Source organism: Peromyscus californicus, unplaced genomic scaffold, assembly GCF_007827085.1.
Source record: "Peromyscus californicus insignis strain IS unplaced genomic scaffold, ASM782708v3 Scaffold_4__1_contigs__length_199733344, whole genome shotgun sequence".
Lineage (NCBI taxonomy): Eukaryota > Metazoa > Chordata > Mammalia > Rodentia > Cricetidae > Peromyscus > Peromyscus californicus.
Window position 1 is genome coordinate 187,269,582 of NW_026294562.1, and position 20,655 is coordinate 187,290,236.

At 49.4% G+C, this 20,655-nt stretch overlaps 2 protein-coding genes and 1 long non-coding RNA gene across 3 annotated transcripts in view; 1 reads left to right on the forward strand and 2 right to left on the reverse strand.

The window, feature by feature from the left end:
- Positions 1–3,522, forward strand: part of LOC128094388 (uncharacterized) — a 39,477-nt gene extending 35,955 nt beyond the window's left edge. The window contains exon 6 of the long non-coding RNA XR_008212945.1: positions 2,386–3,522. This is a non-coding gene — a long non-coding RNA (uncharacterized LOC128094388). The remainder of the gene's footprint in view (positions 1–2,385) is intronic.
- Cacng7 (calcium voltage-gated channel auxiliary subunit gamma 7) overlaps positions 1–14,934 on the reverse strand; it is a 32,916-nt gene extending 17,982 nt beyond the window's left edge. The window contains exons 1-4 of the mRNA XM_052712740.1: positions 14,805–14,934; positions 11,201–11,425; positions 9,765–9,851; positions 9,262–9,402 (exon numbers count right to left, since the gene is read on the reverse strand). Of these exons, the coding sequence (XP_052568700.1) occupies positions 9,262–9,402; positions 9,765–9,851; positions 11,201–11,396 (424 nt within the window). The 5' untranslated portion in view covers positions 11,397–11,425; positions 14,805–14,934. The remainder of the gene's footprint in view (positions 1–9,261; positions 9,403–9,764; positions 9,852–11,200; positions 11,426–14,804) is intronic.
- Positions 14,935–16,661: 1,727 nt separating this feature from the next.
- The window catches only part of Prkcg (protein kinase C gamma), a 28,412-nt gene continuing 24,418 nt past the window's right edge, over positions 16,662–20,655 (reverse strand). Inside the window, exons 15-18 of the mRNA XM_052763025.1 lie at positions 19,671–19,751; positions 18,689–18,796; positions 17,802–17,942; positions 16,662–17,616 (exon numbers count right to left, since the gene is read on the reverse strand). Of these exons, the coding sequence (XP_052618985.1) occupies positions 17,428–17,616; positions 17,802–17,942; positions 18,689–18,796; positions 19,671–19,751 (519 nt within the window). The 3' untranslated portion in view covers positions 16,662–17,427. The remainder of the gene's footprint in view (positions 17,617–17,801; positions 17,943–18,688; positions 18,797–19,670; positions 19,752–20,655) is intronic.

Below are 20,655 nucleotides of genomic sequence, written 5' to 3' on the forward strand. Positions count from 1 at the left end.
CAGCACTAATGATGTTAAGGCACACAGGTCAGGAATTCACTACCATCTTTGTGAGTTCCGGGCCAGCCTGGGCTAGAGACTTTGTCTTAAGAAAAACGGGGAGAGCCGGGCGGTGGTGGCGCACGCCTTTAATCCCAGCACTCGGGAGGCAGAGCCAGGCGGATCTCTGTGAGTTCGAGGCCAGCCTGGTCTCCAAAGCGAGTTCCAGGAAAGGCGCAAAGCTACACAGAGAAACCCTGTCTCAAAAAAACCAAAAAAAAAAAAAAAACGGGGAGATTGGAGATATGGCTCAGTGGGTAAGAGGACCAGAGTTCAAATCCCTGGAATGTACATAGAAAGTCAGCCCTTGCTGCTGTGCCTGTAACCCCAGCACCAGGGTGTGGGATACACATCCATCCGGAAGGCCCACTGGCCATGCAGCGACACCCAAAAGACAAATTTCTAGGTCAGTCACAGACCCTGTCTCAAGATAATAACCCAGAGCTGGGCGTGGGGGGGGGGTGCACGACTTTAATCCCAGCACTCAGGAAGCAGAGGTAGGCGGATCTCTGAGTTTGAGGACAGCCTGGTCTACAGAGTGAGTTCCAGAACAGCTAAGGTTACATAGAGAAACCCTGTCAAAAAAACAATCAAAAAATAAAACTTTTTTTTTAAAGATAAACACACAGGACGCAACAATGAAAGCACTCCACATCCTACTCTGGCCTTTGCACGTGTGTACCCACAGTCACATGAGACACACACACACACACACACACACACACACACACACACACACACAGGAAGACAGGGAGTGGTGAGAAGATATCAGAAATTGTTTCTAGCGCAGGTGATTCCCTTGGCCCATTTGTTGCTCCCCTGCCTGACTTCTTCATTTTTGTTTGCTTACATTTGCTCATGTAGTGTGTTGTGTGTGCACGCAGAGGTCAGAGGACAGCGTGCAGATCGATAGGTTCTTTCCCCCCATGTGGGACCTGAGAAAAGAACTCAGCCTATCAGTCTTGATGGCGAGCACTTTTTTTTATTTTTATTTTTTTTTTTTTTTTGGTTTTTTCGAGACAGGGTTTCTCTGTGTAGCTTTGCGCCTTTCCTGGAACTCGCTTTGGAGACCAGGCTGGCCTCGAACTCACAGAGATCCGCCTGGCTCTGCCTCCCGAGTGCTGGGATTAAAGGCGTGCGCCACCACCGCCCGGCAATGGCGAGCACTTTTATCTTGCAGACCTCATTTTGCTTTTCTTTTTTTTTTTTCTTTCTTTCTTTCTTTCTTTCTTTCTTTCTTTCTTTCTTTCTTTTTTTTGGACAGGGTTTCATCATGTATCCCAGACCTGCCTTAAACTCACTGTGCAGCCCAGGCTGGTCTCAAACTCAAAATAATCCCCCTGCTTCCTAATTGCTAGGATTACAGGCATAGACCACAAACCCAGCCAGAAGAGGAAATTTGGAAGAGGCCCTGAGGGTCAGGAAGAGATCCCTGCAGGGAGGAATAATGAAGTGCAGAGGTCCTGTAGTGAGGCTGAGATCTGCGTTCTCAAGCAATTGAATGACGCTGGGACAGCCTAAAGCTATGGCAATGTGGAGAGTGTTAGTGGGTCAGAGATGAGGTCACAGACCTGAACACCAGCTAGATTCGAAAAGACCTCATAGGCTAGAGTGAGCAACCTGAGTGTCTTCTGACGCATTGGAAACACGCCGAAGGGATCCGGGAAGTTATGTGACAAGCTGTGAGTGACATGGAGATGAGGCTGTCTTGCGATTGTGTCTGGGCATTCACCAGCTACATTGGATAGCTGGTGAATGAATCTTAAATCGGATGTGGGGCTCGGGATATTGCTTGGTTGGTCGAGTGTTTGCCTAGTGGGCATGACCCTAGATGCAGTCCTCAGCGGTGCATACACCAGCTGTGATGCCATGGGCTACAGTCCCAGTGCTGGGGGAAGCGGGATGGGAAGAGGCAGGAAGATCAGAACGTGAAGGTCATTCTCACTGCAAGTTCAAGGCCGTTCTAGGGTATGTTTGTTTGTTTGTTTGTTTGTTTTAATTAAATGTACAGACTGAGTTTGAGAACTGGAGTGAGTACGGGGTGCGTGTCTGTTGTGACCTACAAGAAGAAAATCTATGCAAGCTGGGCCATGGTGGCACACGTCTTTAAAATCCTAGCTGTGAGGAGGCACAGGCAGGCAAATTTTTGGGTTCAGCCTGGTCTACAGAGTGAGTTCCATGACAGCCAGGGCTACACAGAGAAGCCCTGTCTCAAAAAATGAAAGAAAAAAAACAAAAAAAAAAGGAAAATCTATGCCACCCTGGCTTCCTCCCAGCTCCACTCTCCAAACAGTCAGTCAGTCATGGGGTCTATTGATTCTCTGTCAATATCCCTCTCTCTCACAGCCATGTGACACCTCCAGCCCAGCACAGATCTCATCTGCCACTGCCTGGACCACTGCAGACACTGTCCATTTTCAGCCTTGCGATGGATAAAATTGAATGTCAACTTGACGGAATCTACAATCATCTAGGCGACAAACTTCCGGGCATATGTGTAAGGGAGTTTCTAGATGGGGCTAACTGGGGTGGGAAGACTCACCCTAAATAGGGGTGGTACCGTCTGAGTCCAGCCTTCATGGCTGTTGGTTTCTGATTGCTGACGTAATGTGACTGGCTGCCTCACGCTCCTCCCACCAGGGTGGACTGCACCCTGGAACTGTGAGCCTGAGTAACCCCTTTCAACCTTAAATTACTTTTGTTACGTCTTTTGTTTCAGCGATGAAAAAGAAATAAAATTAACTCGTCAAGAGCCCTCCAGCTCCTTCCCCAAACAGGTCCTGGAGGGATATTTGACCACCAGATGTCCCTTTCTCCTGCTCCAACCTCCCACACCACTTTCTCCAGGTTTAAGTGCCGATGTATCAATGCACCAATGTATCAATGTGCTGATGTATCAATGCACCAATGTATCAATGTGCTGATGTATCAATGCACCAATGTATCAATGTGCTGATGTATCAATGCACCAATGTATCAATGTGCTGATGTATCAATGCACCAATGTATCAATGTGCTGATGTATCAATGCACCAATGTATCAATGTGCTGATGTATCAATGTGCCGATGTATCAATGATAAGCTCGGAAGTGACTCTTGTCTCTGAGCCTTCCCGTCTTCACTGGGAACAAGGAGTTAGACCGGATCATTCTAGTCTAAGATCTAAGGTACTGATATTATTCATGGAGTTCTCTTTGGTTTGGTTTTGAGATAAGGGCTCATGCAGCCTAGGCTGGTCTTGAACTCACTGTATAGCCTAGGATGACTTTGAACATCTGACCCTCCTGCCTCCACCACCTCCCGAGTACTGGGATAACATGTGTGTACCACCACACCCAGGGTGTCTGTTGGATGAGACAAGTTCTCACTATGTAGCCTTGGCTGGCTGAAGTGTTCTAAGTAGATGAGTCTGGCCTCAAACTCATAGAGATCTGCCTGGCTTTACCTCCTGAGTGCTGAGATTAAAGTTGTACGCCACCATGCCCAGTGTTATTATCATTCCTTTAAAACATGGTCTTGCTGTGTAGCCCAGACTTGTCTCAAACTCTCAATCTTCCTGCCTCGGCCTCCTGAGAGCTGATCTTACAGGCATGTGTCTCGTAGAGTTTTAGAAACTGTGGTTTTGGTGGGTGGGTACAGTGCTGTGGTGAACGTGCCTGGTCTGGAGTCCTGGTCTCATTGCTGAATAACTTCATCTCTTAATGCTTCTGCTTTCACAAGGGTAAATGAAGTTACTGGGATTAGCGAGAAGGCTCAGTGAGTAAAGGCACCCGTTGAGCAAGCTGGATTTCCATTCCTAAAACCCACATAAAGGTGGAAGGAAAGAATTGACTTCACAAGGTTTTCCTCTGACCTCAACATGTATGCCTTTGCACTCACAACCACAGAGACATCATGTGTGTGCACGCACATACACACACACACACACACAGTAATAATGACAATAATGATAATAATAAAATTTTAAATGGAAATATTAACCATCAAGGAAATGAAATTCACATAAAGCAGAATGGCTCAGGCCCAAACACACCACAAAGCCAGTGGTCATACTACTTAACACCAGTATATTTATTTATTCATCCATTGATTTCCATTTTATTCTGTTTCAATTTTTTTGAGACAGGGATTCAAGTAGCCCAAGGTGGTCTTAAACTCATTTTGTAGATATAAATGGCCTTAAACTTGTGATGCTCCTGCCTCCACCTCCCTAGGGCTGGGATTACAGGTATGCACCACCATTTGTTCATGGGATGCTGACGACTGAATGAGGACTTTGTGTAAGCGACACAAACAGTCTACCAATGAGCTATGACTACAGCCTTTGCTTACTCATCTACCTGCTTTACTACATACAGTTGAACACTTATTGTTACATGTTATGCCCATGACTGGGATCGGGTTTCGGACAACTGCAATTCTTCTTCTTCTGTCTATTGTTTGTTTGTTGAGACAGGGTTTCTTTGTGTAGTCTTGGCTTTCCTAGAACTAGCTCTGTAGACCAGGCTGACCTCCAACTCACAGAGATCCACCTGCCTCCGCTTCCCAAGTGCTGGGATTAAAGGCGTGCGCCACCACCAGCTGGCTTCTGCCTGATTTTGTATGGTTTGCAGGCTAAGGATGGGTTTTACATTTTTAACTTTCTGGTAGAAAAAAGAGAGAGAGGAATATTCCACGACACTTTATGATTTGAATAAGAAATGTACCCCCACAGGCTCATATATGGAAAGTTTGTTCCCCAGCTGGTGGTGTGATTTTGAAAGGTTCTGGAAATTGTAGGAAGTGAGACTTATCTGAAAGAAGTAGATGACTTGAGGATATGTCCTTGGATATATTTTGTCCTGGCCTGGTCCTCATTCACTGTCTCTGCTTTCTTCCTACTTTGTCCAACTCAACACTTGGTGTTTATGATGGTGGTGAGGGGTGTGTGTGTGTGTGTGTGTGTGTGTGTGTGTGTGTGTGTGTGTATGTGTGTGTGTGTGCGTGTTCAGATGTACACACAGGGGATGAAGAGATAGCTCAGTTATAAGTGTATACTGCTCTAGCCGAGGACCCAGATTCAGTCCCAGCACCCATATCAGGCAGCTCACAAACTCCTGTAACTTCAGCTCCAGGGGATCCAACACCCTCTTCTGTCCTTCACAGATGTGTGCACACTCATGTACACATACCCCATACAGATACACATACACACATACTTAAAAATACAAAAAAAAATTTAAAGGACAGAGAAAGAATAGGGTGGGGGTGGGAGGTCTGGTGGGAGGTTCCCATTCACTCTCCACCCTATTCTTTGAGGCAGAGTCTCTCACTGAACTAAGCTCATTATTCAACTAAGTCAATGAAGTTGAGGGACCACCTATCTCCACCTCCCCAGTGATAGAGTTCCAGGCATGTATTGCCATACGTACTGTATTTTTGTTTTTGTTTTTATTTTGGTTTTTCGAGACAGGATTTCTCTGTGTAGCTTTACGCCTTTCCTGAAGCTCATTTTGTAGACCAGGCTGGCCTCAAACTCACAGAGATCCACCTGGCTCTGCCTCCCGAGTGCTGGGATTAAAGGCGTGCGCCACCAACGCCCAGCTTGGTTTTTTTTAAATATGGTGTTATGGATCCAAATTCAGGCCCTCAGTCTTACAAGGTACCACTTCACCAGCTGAGTTGTCCCCCCAGCACAAACCACATGCTTTTCCTTCCATGACCCTTCTGCCTCACCACAGGCCACAGCAATGGAGCCAGACAACCCACAAAGTGAAGTCATATTATTTTCTTCCTGGAAACTGTTCATCTCTCAGAGTGAGCTCATCCAGGCAGTAAGGGGTTTGAACCCACATCTCTCTGGGTTTACAATATCTGGCTCGACTACTACAACCCTACAAGCTTGAAAGCATATGAGCAAACACCCTGGCAGGGTAAACACATCAAAATCTACTCAATGAATTCAAGAAAGAGATGCAGTCAAGACGTGGTGGTCTACACCTAGAATCCCAGGACTAGGGAGGCTGACGGAGGTGGATCGCCATGAGTTTTAGGCCAGTCGGGCCTACATAGAAAAAGCTTGTCTAAGCCCCTCCTATGCGTATGCTGGTTATTTCACCTGGGAAGAGAGAATTTTTAGATAATTTTTAAAAAATTTAAGTATGTTTCTTCTGGCCCGTGTAGGCCAAAAGAGGCGGTTAGATCCTACAGAGCTGGAATTGGGGGGGGGGGGGGGGGGGGCTTGTGAGCCACTCAATGTGGATGTTGAGAACCAAACTCAGATCTTCTGGGAGAAGAATTAAGAGCTCTTAACTTCGCAGCCTTCTCTCTAGCCCTGGGAGGAAGGGAGTTTTAGTGAAGAATTATCCAGATCGGGCCGGCCTAAGCAAACATCTGGGGGTTGGGAAGAATTGTTTGAATATTAATTGAGGTGGGAAGGGCCATCCTGAATGTAGGCAGTACCGTTTCATGGCCTGGGCCCCGAGCTATACGACAGTAGACAACACTAGTTGAGAAAGCAAGCAGGCAGCATGGGTGCCTTCATTTTTCTCTGCTCTTGACTGTGGATGTGATACCACCAGCTGCTTGGGCGCCTGCCTCGCTTTTCTCGAAGTGGTGGACTGTAAGCAGGAATTGTAAGCCAAATAAACCCTTTCTTCCTCTAAGTTATTTTTGGTCTGTGTGTTTTATCACGGCAAAAGAAATCAAACTAGAACACCATCACCAACACACACACACACACACACACACACACACACACACACACACACACACACACGGCTCTGACTTCCAGCCCCAAAGGCATCATTAATCTGTGGTTTGACCTTGGGCAGACAGTTACTGGTTCAGTGGAGGGCGGATTTTAGAATCAGAATTCTCTTGGTTCAAAGCCTAGCTCTGCCATTGACTGGCTGATTCGACCGGCTCCATTCCTGTGATCTGCAAACAGTGGGACTTGATACACAACGTCCTGGGCAGATTGACTAAAAGTCCCCATGGGATCCACTCTTGCCCCACTTTCTCTCTCTAGGCTACTATTTTTCCATCTCAGAAATGATGAGCCCTTTCTGCTCTGACACTCTGGGATCGTGATATCCAACATGTCTTATTTTAGCTCAGTGTCTGGCTCCAGTGCCGTGATTTGAGTCTGCACAGAGGCTGCACCCTGCTTTCCCTGGAAAAGGTCTCCTCAGGTTAGGGTGAAGGCTTGGGGGAAGGTTCGGCCTCCAGAGAGCTGGGAGAGGAGCAAGGATATCTTTCTATAACACAGTGAACTGTAAAGATGGACCCACTCAGGCTGTGGGGAGCAGAGTGAAGGAGAAACACGCCATAGGTTGCATGCATGTGTATATGTATATAGAAAATATCAGCTCAAGGGGCAATGGAGATGGCTCAGTGGAGAAGAGTGCTTGGTGTTCAAGCATGTGTACCTGAGTTTGAATCTCTAGCACCCATGTACAAAGCAGGATGTGGCTACCCATGTCTGTAACCCTAGCATTGGGGAGTTCGGGCAGAGACAAGCAGATCCTCTGACCACACTGAAACAGTCTAACTGAAATGGTGAGCTTCCCAGGTAGGAATATAGCCTTTATCAAGGCAATAAGACAGAGACTGACTGAAGGACACCCAGCATCCGCTCTGGCCTCTGCATGTCCACGCACAGGTGCATGGATGCACATGCATAACACACACACACACACACACACACACACACACACACACACACACACACTAAAATATCAGTCAACTGGAAGAATCTGGTTTGAGTTAAATTAAGAAATGGTGAATTAATTTGGATTAGGTTGGAGAAATAAGTCAGAATGAATTGGGGTTAGTTGGACTGGACTGATGGGATGAAGTACATTGGAGCTACAGTAAGCTGATCTAGATTGAACTGGATTGGACAGAGCTGGAAAGCTAAGACTCCCCAAAGAATGTCGCTTGGATCTCTGGACACTGGCATCATCCGGAAGCAGTTTGCACCGGTGACTTGGGTGTACGGATCTTAGAACCCTAACTTCATCAGGTGACTGCTAACAACGCCCCATGGAGTTTTTAGAGGAGGGAGTGTGAGATCACACACGCTAAAGATAAAGAGCCTTGCACCTCAGGAGACAGAGGGAGGTGTAGATAAAACCTGCGCTCCAGCTAATGGCATGCACTGTGAAGTGCTGGTGGTGAAGGACACCAGAAATACACCTTGAAATGCTTAAAAAAAAAAGAGAGATAGGTAGGTAGGTAGGTAGATAGATAGATAGATAGATAGGTAGGTAGATAGATGATAGATACATACATACATACATACATACATACATACATACATACATACATAGGCAGATAGACAGCTTAGATAAAGGGCTTGGATATAGCTCAGATGGTACAGTGCCTGCCCAGGTGCATGCAATCCTGGGTTTTATCTCCAGCACCATATAAACTGGGTCTGATGGCATGTGCCTGTATTGCTAGTGCTCGGAAGGTGAAGGCAGGAGGCTCAGAAGTTCAAGGTCATCCTCAGCTCCACAGTGAATTTAAAGTCAGCCTGACCTGTTTGAGACCCTGTTTCCAAGAATGCAGAAGGAAGAATAAAGAAAGAGAAGAGAAAGGAAGAGGAGGGGAAGCAAGGGAAGAAAATGGAAGGGGGTGGGATGAGAGGAAAGAAAGACAGAGGCAGAGGTACAGATAACGGAAAATATAAACCCAGTAACAGATCATCAACTGACTGGAATTGACGGGCCCATGTTGCTCACTGTGAAACTCTTGTCTGTTTGTTTGTGGAAAGAAAATTAAAATAATAAAATGTTGCACCCAAAATAAAGAGCTCTGTAAACTGCTAATTGCTAAAATAACAGTGCTGGCTAAAAATACAACTTCTGGAGGCGAATTACGTGAGTTTGATTCCCAGCTCTGCCCCTCACTCTTTTGGCCCCGAGCAAATGACTTCATCCCTCTGACTGGTTCCTTGCATATCTATAAAATGGGGCTATTAATAGCCCTCACCTCATGGACTTCTATCAGAACAGAGCCTGGCACCTAATTAAGCAGGTACCTGCAGTTTAACCCACTAAACAACACAGTGCATGGGCACTATGCTGTCTCTACTTTACAGAGAGATCCTACACGCCTCTTGGGGCACAGCAAATAAACCACTCAGTGCAAGAAGGTCCCTCCCTAGCTCCTGGAAGTCAAAACAATCTCTCACCCTCCTCACCCCCCTGCCCCAGCCCACAGTTCCTTGGACTCACCTGATAAAATGAAAAAGATGCCAGACACAAAGGCCAGAATGGTCCTCTGAGGTCGGATGTGGCCGATGTTGCTGATGACGAAAGCGGTGAACACAAGGAAGAGACTGACCATAGGAAAGGGAGTAGCCGTGCGCACTGTCTCTGGGGGAGGTGGACAAGGAGAAGCAGGGGTGAGGGACAAGTCTCCAGCGAGGCGCCTCCCCATGCCCTTCCCTTTTCTTCCCTTTAGCATCTCCCCTTTCCCACCTACTCCACCCCATGGTTAGCTATGTCCTCTGCTGACTCCACTCTCAACCAAACCATCCCCTTGGTTCACCCCCTCCCCTCTCATGCAGATCCCTCCCTATCCCAGGCAAGATATTTCTATTTGCCTTCTTCTCTCCCAAAACTCTTTCTTCTTTCAACCCTCTGCCCTTTGTGTGAACCCACCCTTTTCCTACCCAATCCTGTCCTTTCTCCCCAAACCCTCTTGTTGCCTGGGCCCCTTCCCTGCTCCCCCTCACTCAGAATATTCTCTGTGTTTTCCGTCACCAAGTTGATCTCTGGTTCAAGAAAGTACTCGGAAGCCACACAGCGACCCTTCTCCCGACCTGGTGGGGAGGAAGATAAGAAAGCATGGGTGGAGGAGAGGCTCCAGGCCTCAAGGGAGGCTATCAGGGACAGAACAGGGCCCAGGATGGAAATGGGAAATCTCACCCAACATTCACAATCTGCACTGCTCGAAGGGCTGGAGACAATGGGCTGAGCCAATTGAGGCCTGGGCATAGAGGACTGCAATCATACTGGGGAGTTTGAGGCAGGAGGATTATAAGTGCAAGTCCAGTCAGGCTACATCATGAGATTCAATCCAGCCTGGGCAATTTAATAAAGTCCTGTCTCAAAATAGGAAGTAAAGAGAAAGCTAGGGATGCAACTCAGTGGTAGAGCACTTGCCAAGCAAGCATGCAAGAGGCTTTGGGTCCCATCCCAAGTACTAAAAAGTGAATAAACAAGTAGGATGGGGGAGAGCCACAGTGTTGGAAGATCTTGATTGCACTGGAGATTGGAGGGTGGAGGAGGGCAGGGCTGGATTTTAACATCCTACATGAGGAGAGAGCTGTGAATGAGGACTCCTGGATTCCTAAGGTCCAGGGAACGGGGGTTCCAAAAGTAAATAGTCTTAATTAAGTTCAGCTAGAAGGCCTGGAGTCTTCCCCAGTACCCGGGAAACACTGGAACTGTCCAAGGAATAAATTCTGAATCTAAACTGTTGACTGCCTTTGTTTTCTGTGTATTTTCTTTTCGTTTTTGAGACAGACTTTTGTATCTCAGGCTGGCTTTGAACTCTCTCCATAGCTGAGGATGACCTTGATCCTCTTGCCTCTGATCTCCCAGATGCCATGATTATAGACATGTACCCTTGCATGTAATTTATGAAGTTCCAGGCATCGATCTCAGGACTTCCTGTGTGCTAAACAAGCATTTGACCAATTGCGCTTCCTACAGCTCTAGCCCTAAGATTCTGACTTTTTTTTTTTGATTGTCACTTTAAAAATTATATTACTAATTTTTAGGGGAGACAGGTGTGAGCATGCCAGTGTGCAAGTGTGGAAGTTGGAGAACAACATTCAGGAACAGATTCTCTCCTTCCGCCCATGTGGGTCTGGGGATGAAACTCGGGTCATCAGAATGATGCTAAGCACCCTATCCACTGAAGCATCCCCTGACCCTAGGCTTATGACTTCTAACAGAGTTCTTGAGAGTGGGGGAAATGTTAGAGACGTGGATTTTGAGTATCTGCGCTTCAATATCTAGGGAATAAAGGGATAGGCATGAGGATTCTGTGCTGAAATCTAACTTCTAAGAGAGAAATAAAAACAACTTCTGGATTATTGGAGTCTAAGATATATGACTACAGATAAAGACTTTGGGGTGAGTGAGGGCGGGGGGGGGGGGGCACCTGCAAAGAAGCAGACTCTCCAGAGGCCAGCGTGCAGCGCCATCTTGACCTCGGTGGTCTGGTTCTGCGGCAAAACGGTCCCCTCCTCCATGTACAGCCAGTAGTCCGTGCTGACTGCGATGCCCACAAGAAGCAGGCCGCAGGCACCAAACACACTGCTCAGCAGGGTCAGGGCACGGCTGCTGCAGTGACTCATCCTGAGCGGCGGGGGGCGCCCTGCGGGGCCTGTGGAACCAGAAGCTACAGTAGAGAGTGCCCAGGGTCCCCAGCTCCATGCAGCCATTTGGGACATTAGTTCTGGTCAGAGACAGAAACTCCAAAACCAAACTCCCAAGTGTGATTTCTGTGCTGTGACCCACCATCCCAGCCCTGAACTCTGAACAGAGATACAAATGTTGACTCCAAACCTCCATATTGGGCTTCCCTGACCCATCACCATGCTCTGTCCTCATGGATACAGATCCTCAACTTAAGATAAGACATGCAGCCACAGTCTTTAAGTCAAACCTGAAGATGACTCTTGACTTGAGCCATGTCTAGACCAGAAATCCAAAGTATCAGGATTCTGATTCGAATCCAAATTATCAACCCAAGACAGATTCCCCTAGATCCAACTTCCAATGTTGGCTTGCAACCCCAATTTGAGAAGCCCGACCTTAGCAGAGTCTTTAACCTTTGAAGTACGCCAGTGACTCGGAAACTACCCTAATCAACAGCTTCAAATTTGGACCTGATACCTCAACCCTGACTCTGTGCCCTGATTAGCCCTCAGCTGTGAGCACTAGACACCACCCCCCACAAAAGACCTGCTATCACATTTTAAGCAGAACTGGAGTACTAGATTTAGACACTGAATTATGGACAACTTGATTTATTCGGAAATTCTATCCCATGCTACCCAGCTTTAACTGTGTGCTATGACCTGTATAGTGAAATGTTTCCTGTAGAACCTGTCTCTAAAGCACATCTGATAATCTCCAAAGTAGGTCACCACTCAAAGCTCCCTAACCTCATACCCTGGACTCCCACACTTGACTTCAGGCCTATGAAAGTCCTTCTGAGTTGACACTCTTAGACGCTTATCTTCACCTTACAGTCAGCTGTAATTTTTTAAAATCACCCTTGTGTGTCTGCGTGTCTGTGTGTGTGTGTGTGTGTGTGTGTGTGTGTGTGTGTGTGTTCACGTGTACGAGTATGAGGAGACATCTGTGGCGGTCAGAGGACAACCTCAGGTGTCTGTCACTTTCCACCATATTTGAAATAGCACCTCTTATCTGCACCTACATATGCCAAGCTAGCTGCCATACAAATTTGAGCCGGGGTTCTTCTGTCTCCATCTCCCATCTCATCATAGAAATGCTTTCATTACAGATACATGCTACCAGGATCAGCCTTATGTGGGTTCTAGGACTCTGAACTCGGGTCCTCACACTTCTGTGGCCAATGTTTTATCCTCTGAGCCATCTTCCCAGGTTGGGATCAAATCAGTTGTACAATCTCAGATCCAACCCTTAATCCTACCCTTCCAGATCCAGGCATGCCCCCGAACCTGAGGTGCTGGAATATGTTCCAGGACATTAGAGCCCAGAGATCTGAAGCTACGACCTGGATTAGAGATTCTAGACTACCAAGAGCTTGAGTTGGGCCCCTCCAACCCAGCATTCCCAACTAGAGAACTCCAGTAAAACCAAGGTCCTGCATCCTGAAAACAAGAAACCATCACTCTGAACTGACTGTTCTATCAGGAATTCCAGTACACCCCACCCCATTCCCCAAATTCTACCAAACTCTGGACCCTGATTTCCCATGCTAGAACTTTCCAGTCAAGTTCTACTCCAAGGAAGAAATACCTAGTCAGTTTATATCTGAGACCTCCCAAATTCCAATTAGGAGCTCGGAAGTGCTAACTAGGGAGGGTCCTGAAGGCTCCCAAAATCTTTTTTATGTATGTAGTGTGTGTGTGTGTGTGTGTGTGTGTGTGTGTGTGTTACCTCCATGGCACTAATGTGGAGGTCAGAAGACAACTTTCCAGAGTTGGTTCTTCCTTCTCCCTATATGAGTCTGAGGGGTCTAGCTGAGGTCATCAGCTAGACTGGCCGGACACTCAGAAGCAAGCACCTTTACCCCCTGAGCCATCTCAACAGCCCCCAAATTCTTTATCTACACTTACACACCCACTTGCCGCACAAGAAATCCCTCCTTGTCACAAAATTCCATGCAGGACTCATCTTGGTGTCCCCAATTTACCTCAGCCAGAGTCTCAATGACCAGAGGCACTCATTCCCCTTCAAAAATAAATGTGTGTGTGTGTGTGTGTGTGTGTGTGTGTGTGTGTGTGTGTGTGCGCGCGCGCGCGCGCGCGCGCGCGCACACACAGGTATGTTCAGGAAAATGCAGGTGCCTGAGGAGGCCAAAGTTGAGAGATCCCGGTGGAAGAGAGGCCAGAGGTGATGGATATTCTGGAACTGGAGTAACAGATAATTGTGAATCATCTAATATGGGTGCTGAGAACCAAACTCCAGTCTTCTGGAAGAGCAGCAAGTGTTCTTAACCACTGAACCGCCATCCTTCCAGCTCCTACCCATCATCTTTTTTCATTATAAAGTTTGAGGCACCTCCCCCAAACATATCCCCAACAGAACAATAAAGACGACATGAGACTCCACTTTCCACATTTCCTCAGAGTTCTGTGAGCATTAGGAATCTACCTCATCCCAGTAAGACCCTAGAATCAGAGTCAGCCCCGACATCCCCGCACTTCAAGCCTCCAGAACTCCTCCCGTCCAACCTCAGCCTCGTGGACGACCCAACGATCTAGATTCTGTCAGAGCTCTGGCTAGCTTTTCCTCCCTTCCCCCTTCACGTAGCTCTGAAGCTTGACCGCCAGCTGCCTGCTCCGCTTCCAGTCTTCGGCTCATACAAGCATTATCCACCCCGTCACCCAGTCACTGGACGGTCCAGGTAGCTGACCTCAGCCTCCGGCTCTGCTCCTCCGACTGGACTCACGGTGGTTCCCCTCACTTCTCACATTAACCCCACTCCTTCTCCCGTCCAGTTCATCCTCTTTCTACCTGACCCACTCCGAGCTCTGGATCTGCAGCCATTCCTCCTCTGGGACACCCCCACCTCCACCACTACCAGGCCTGGAATCTCCTTCTGGTCTGTTACCCCAGCGTTTCCGCGATCTGGATATTTGAATGGCTGAAGTTTCATTCCTCAAAACCCAAGTCAAAACTCCATCTCCCAGACCGTAACTCTTCGCTTTTCTAGGGACCCTTTCCCAGACTCCCGGCCTGGGCCCTCTGCCTTTATCGATTACCGCCTTCCTCAAAGACCCTGCCTAGACCCTGCCCAGTGGCGATGATCCCAGAACTCAAACACCACGACTTTGTTTTCTAACTCCCGGACGGACCCTCGGACCCCAGTCCTCCGGGATCCACCAGGCCCAAATGTCCCTCAATCCACCCAAACCTTCCCAAATCCGACACCGGAACCCCCAGGATCCCACTCCTGGAGCCCTTCTAACCTCCCGGAGCCCCAACTCCGGCTGAGAGTGGTCTAGCGCGGAGCCCCCTGCCTTGCCGGACCCTCCCCTCGCGCTTACCTCTCTCAGGGCTTGGCGGACGCTCCGGGCCGCGGGCCCCGCAGCCGCATGACCGGCCCCGCGGTTTCCCCCGGCCGCCGCCGCCGCCACCGGGGTCTCCGGTGCCCGCGCCCCCCGCCCCCGCCCCCGAGCCCGGCGTCCCGGCCCCCTCCCGGCCTCCCACCCCCCCACCCCCCGCGCCCGCGGCCTCACTCGGCGGACGCAGCCGGGAGCAGGGACCGGCGGCCGCTCATTGGCTACTGCGGAGGAGGGGAGGGGCGGGGAGGTAGGGGGAAGGATGCAGAGAGGGAATGAGATGAGCCTTCAGGATGGGGGGGAGGCAGGGAGGGAGAGAGAATAGGAACAGAGGCAGAGAGCCCGAGAGAAAGAGAGAGAGAGAGAGAGAGAGAGAGAGAGAGAGAGAGAGATTGATTCTGAAACTCACGAGTCCTGAGACTGGAGGAGACAGACAGAAAAGGAGAGACAGAGATGGAGTAGTTTCAGGTGTCCCCACCCCCACCACTACAGAGGCTCAGAAATGCTGAGGCCCTGGAAGTGGAGAGGTCAGAAAGCCCCAGAAACCAGGCAAGGAAAGCTCAGAGGCCTTGGGCCAAGGCAAACTGAAATCCAGGGATCTTGAGCTTGGAGATGGGGTGGGGGAGACAGAGAAATAGAGATAGATGATAGATAGATAGATAGATAGATAGATAGATAGATAGATAGATAGATACTCTCTGAGGAGAGACAGCAGGGGCAAGCCGGAATGGGGGGGTCCCCTGATGAGGACTGGGGCTGGAGCCGGGCAAGGGGCGGAGCCTGGGGTCTGGGCAGCTGGAGAAGGCGGGAAGGGGCGTCCCGGGCCAGGGTCCCTAGAGCAGCGGGCGGGCAGGCGCAGAGCAGAGCCGGGTCCTGCAGCCGCCGCGGAGCCGGGAGCGGGGCCAGTCCCCCCCCCCCCCCGCCGTGATGTCAGCGGGGCCACTCTTAAAGGGGCAGGCCGCCCGCCGAGGGTCGGAATTTGGGCTGGGGCCTTCAGGAGCCGGATAGGGGTACAGAAGTGGTGATGCCGATGAAGGGGACAGCTTCAGCATCGAGTTGGAGCAGGACTCGGAAATCCAGAGAAGAGGAGATGCCAGGCCCTCAAAGGAACCTGCTAAGCTTTTGAGGCTCTGTCCCCTCCAAACACACTGACAGGCACACCATTCTGCTGCCCTGCCCTATCCAGAGACTACATTCCCCATCAGCCCTGGCGGCCAGAGGCCAGCACCTGGTGGGGGGGGGGTCAGGGTCTTCTCCGATGTCTTCTGGGAAACGTAGTCTATCTTGATTGGCCCCCTCCACTCCCCGCTCCCCTCCACACACACTTGCAAGTGGGTCAGGGGAAAAAAGGACGGGAGGACGCTTCTGCCTCGCTAAGCGGTTTCTAAGCTTCCAGGTTCTGATTGTCTCGCCTTCTGTAACATGGGGTCCTTTCTTCTGATCATGTCTGTCCCTCCCTCCATGGGAGGCCAGCCTTTCATCTCCCTTCCCAGGACTTCTCTAGATCCCAACGTGTGTGTGTGTGTGTGTGTTTGCACTTTGCTCTGGGTGAATATGCACGTGCGGTATCTGGGTGGAGGGTCGGTCAGTTGCTGACACAGTTAATGGTCAAGGGGTGTTCTTCCTCGTTAAGTATGTGACTGAAGTGGTCACATTGGTCTTCTCTGAAAGAGTTTCTGCATGTCGCTCACATGCCGAAGGTGTCTTGTCTTTCATGTTGTGGGTCTATGCATGCTCTCTCCCCCACCTCTCTCCACACCCCACTATGTTTGTTTCTATGTACAGCCGGCCCACCTCCGCACCCTCTTCATTCCCCCAAGCTTACAAGAAAACATCCAAACATTTTAGCATCAGCATCCCAAATTTATTCTCCAGCAGCTGTCTGGGTGGGGGAGGCTAAAGGAAGAGAGTGGGGGAGAAGAAAATCCCAGAGAGTGGCAGGCACTGCGGAGGACAAGGGGGAGGGGGTGTGATTCCGACCAAGGCTGGAGCCATGCACGGGGCAGGAGAGCAGTGATGGGTTCTGGGACATGTCTAGAACAAAAGCTGCCTGACAACAGTCGGGGAAAGAACCCTCCGTGCATGCCAGGAATCCCCAGCGCGTGGAAGGGAGGTGGCCTGGAACACGGAGCCCGGCCTCCCACTTAACTCTACAACTGAAATGGAGGTAGGAGGGGCCTTGAAGGATGCGGGCGGGCTGATCTGGAATCTTAGTCTGGAGCAGGCAATCTCATGAGACTATTTCCCCCAGGGTGGTGTAGGGGGAGAGAAGGCATAAAACTACCAAGATGAAGTCTAGAACCCCACACGAAGTAGGGTTTCTGGGAACAGTTGGAACAGCATCCAGATGTTGGGGGTGGGGGTAAAAAACAAGGCTCGGCACAACGGAATCTAGAACACAGAAAGGCTCTAGAGACTGTATGGCGTTTAAAATGCCAGCAATGCTTGGGAACAGCATCTAGAACCCGTTGGGGTGCGGGAAAGAGGCCAGAAGGCTGGGGTGCGGGACCTAGAATCCGGACTAGAGGTTGGGGTGGGGGTGGGGGTGGGGGCCGCAGCCGGCGTGGCGGAGGGGGGCACTGGGGACACCTAGCGGCGGCAGGTGAGATTACATGACAGGCACGGGCACTGGGCTTGTGGGGCTACGGGCATCTGGGTGCACGAAGTCCGGGTTTACGTAGGTAAAGCCCTGGAAATCCGCTTGGTCGATGCTGGCTAGGACCAGGCGGTCTGGCGGGGTCAATGCTGGCGCCGCCCGCGTGAAGAACTTGTCAAAGTTTTCGCCACTGCGCCCACACTGTGATGGGAACGGATGGAAAATTAAGCTCTGATAATCAGAACCTATGCACACCCCCCGTGGTCTCTGATGCTCCCAAAGGGAGCATCTCTGCCGAAGGTTCCCCCCCACCCCAACCTCCACATACAAGTACTGAAGCTCGGGAGGCCCAGCCCCCGGGGATGGAAGCTGGGACAGCGACTGACCGGACGTGGTCTGAACGGCGGTGCTATCTCCAGTCTCTCCAGCCTCTCCCAGTCGATCCAGCGGAAAAAGCCGTGTGCCCGGATGGTGGGTTCACCATCTGGCCCTGAGCCCAGGCGCTTTCCCGGGTGCTTGGTCAGGAACTGCGGAAGACACACAGAGAGGGCCTGCCAGATAGCTCAGTGAGCAAAGGCACTTGCCACCGTGCCTGAGAGATGGATGACCTGAGTTTGATCCTTAGGACTCACATGATGGAAGGGTAGAAATGACTCTCTAAAAGTGTCCTCTGGCATCCACGTGTGTGTGTGTATGTGTGCATGCATACACACACACACACACACACACACACACACACACACACACACACACGTACACACATCAACAGATAAAAATGCAATTTAAAATGCCTTAAAATCAAGTGTGAATAAAAGAGAATAAAAGAGGCATAAGAAAAATCCCAAAGAAGGAGGAAGGAGGGAGAGGGAGAGATGGGGGAGAGCTATAAATAGAAGAACTTCTGTGGGCCAGGCACTTTCTTCTGCACCAACTGAGGAAGAAGAAACTGAGGCTCACAGTTTGGGCAACTCATCAAGATCCCTGAAGAATAAAAGTCACAGGAGTTGGAGGTAAGCTGACCCACCCAGCTCTGGAAAGACTGGCCTTTCCCTTTCAGCATTTCCTGCAGTGTGCCAGGATGTGGGTACTGCAAAGGATGGTGAGGTCGAGGCCACCCTTGGCCTGGGATGACAGCAAGGTGGCAAAATATTGTTCAAACGTTTGCAGCAGATGGCTGTAAAGAGGTTTGAGTGATAGGAACCTTCTTCTAAAAGAGATGGCAATTGGGTGTATGGGTTGTGGGTCTGAAGAAACTGGGAGCTGGGGCTCTCACCCCCTTGCAGATGGCCACAGCTTCTCGAGAAAGTGACTTGGGATAGGTGACAGTTTGTTCCATGATGGCTTGAAACAGCTCCTCCTCATCTTCCCCATCAAAGGGCGGCTACAAAAGTACGGAGAATAATGTCAGAGCTTGACAGGCTGCTTTTCCCAAACCTACACCCCTTCATTATCCACTTCAAACAAATGCATTCTGATAATGTGCCCCCACCCCCACCCCTATGGATGACTTTCCTGGGAGAAAAATTAGAAAACCATCCCACCTTCATCTCCAATTGCCTCTCACACATGCCCCAGTTCTGTGTACCTCTCTACTGTCTGCCTGTCTTTTCATGTTATGCAAATCAACAGATTGTTAATTAGGCAATATGCCATCTAATGAGAGAGGGAGGGAAGGAGAGACACACAGAGAGAGGGACAGAGACAGAGAGTCACAGAAGGAGAGACTCCCTGGAAATGATTATTCTCACTGAAAGCAGCTCAGTCTTCTGTGGTTAGGAAAGGCAATACAAAGTACAAGTTGGTTGTCTTGCTTGCTTATCTGATTGTTTTGAGACAGGATCTCATGTAGCCCAGGCTAGGTAGCCAAAGATGACCCTGAACTCCAAATCCCCTTATGTCCACCTCCCAAGTGCTGGAGTTACAGGCATGTAATACTACACACAGTTAACTTTCGAATTTGAAGAATTCTTTCTCGTGTGAATACTATGGCTATCACATTGTTCTGGAGAGTGTTGATATGGTTCATCAGACCGCCAAAGGGGTCCACAGGACAAAGATGAAACGAAAACCACACCGGCACGGTTAAGACAATGTTTCAGCACCATGGACAGCGCTGTCCGGCCCCCAGCTTCCCAGCAGACTGGCATGTTTTCTTAGACTGGACTACCTGTTCTTTCAAGAATAATGCCACATGAAAAGAGACATCCACTAAATGTGGCCATTAGTCAACTCAACACATCCCCACTTCCCCTTACCTGTCCTGCCAACATCTCATACAGCAGGACCCCAAAAGACCACCAGTCGACAGACTTCCCGTACGGCTGATAGGCAATGATCTAGAAGACAAAGAGAAAGTAAAGAGTGTGACTTTTTTTGAGACAGGGTCTCATGTAGTTCAAGCTAGCTTTGAAATAACTATGTATAGGAGGATGGCCTTGAACCCTTAATCCTCCCGCCTCCACCTCCTGAGTGCTAGAAATTCAGATATGTGGCACTGTGGCTGTGACTTATTTAAGATGTGCAGATTCCTCTGGTCTTTCTCTCTCTAGATCCTGACCCATATTTTCCACACTGAATATTTTAGCAAGAGCTCCACCCTTTGGAAAATCCAGGAAATGATGTTTATGTACTTGCAAGGTTCCTTTAGGTCAGATATAAGGGCTACCTAAGGGCTGGCAAGATAGCAGCAGGTAAAAAGGCCCTTGACACACAAAGCCTAGTGACTGGAATTCAATCCTCAGAACTCACATAGTGGGACAAGAAAACTAATTCCCTAAAGTTGTTCTTTGACCTCCATATGCAAGCTGTGACATACACACACACACACACACACACACACACACACACACACACACACAAATGCAGTACTTTTTTTTAAGTGGAGAGAACAGACTCCTCAAAGTTTTCCTCTAACCCTCACATACATACTGTGACATGTGTGCCCATGCATACACAAAGCAATAATAAACTTCATGTTTTAAAGCCTATCTAGGCCAGGCATGGTGGCACATGCCTTTAGTCCCAGCACTCAGAAGGGAGAGGCAGGCAGATCTATGTGAGTTCAAGGCCAGCCTGGTCTACAAACAGAGAACCAGGACAGCCAGGCAGGGCTACACAGAGAAACCCTGTCTTGGAAAACAAACAAAAAGCCTATCTAAGGGCCACGTCACAAGTCCCACCCACCCATGTAAAATATTTGAGTAACTACATTTTCTGTTTGAACGCTAAGCATATAGAGCT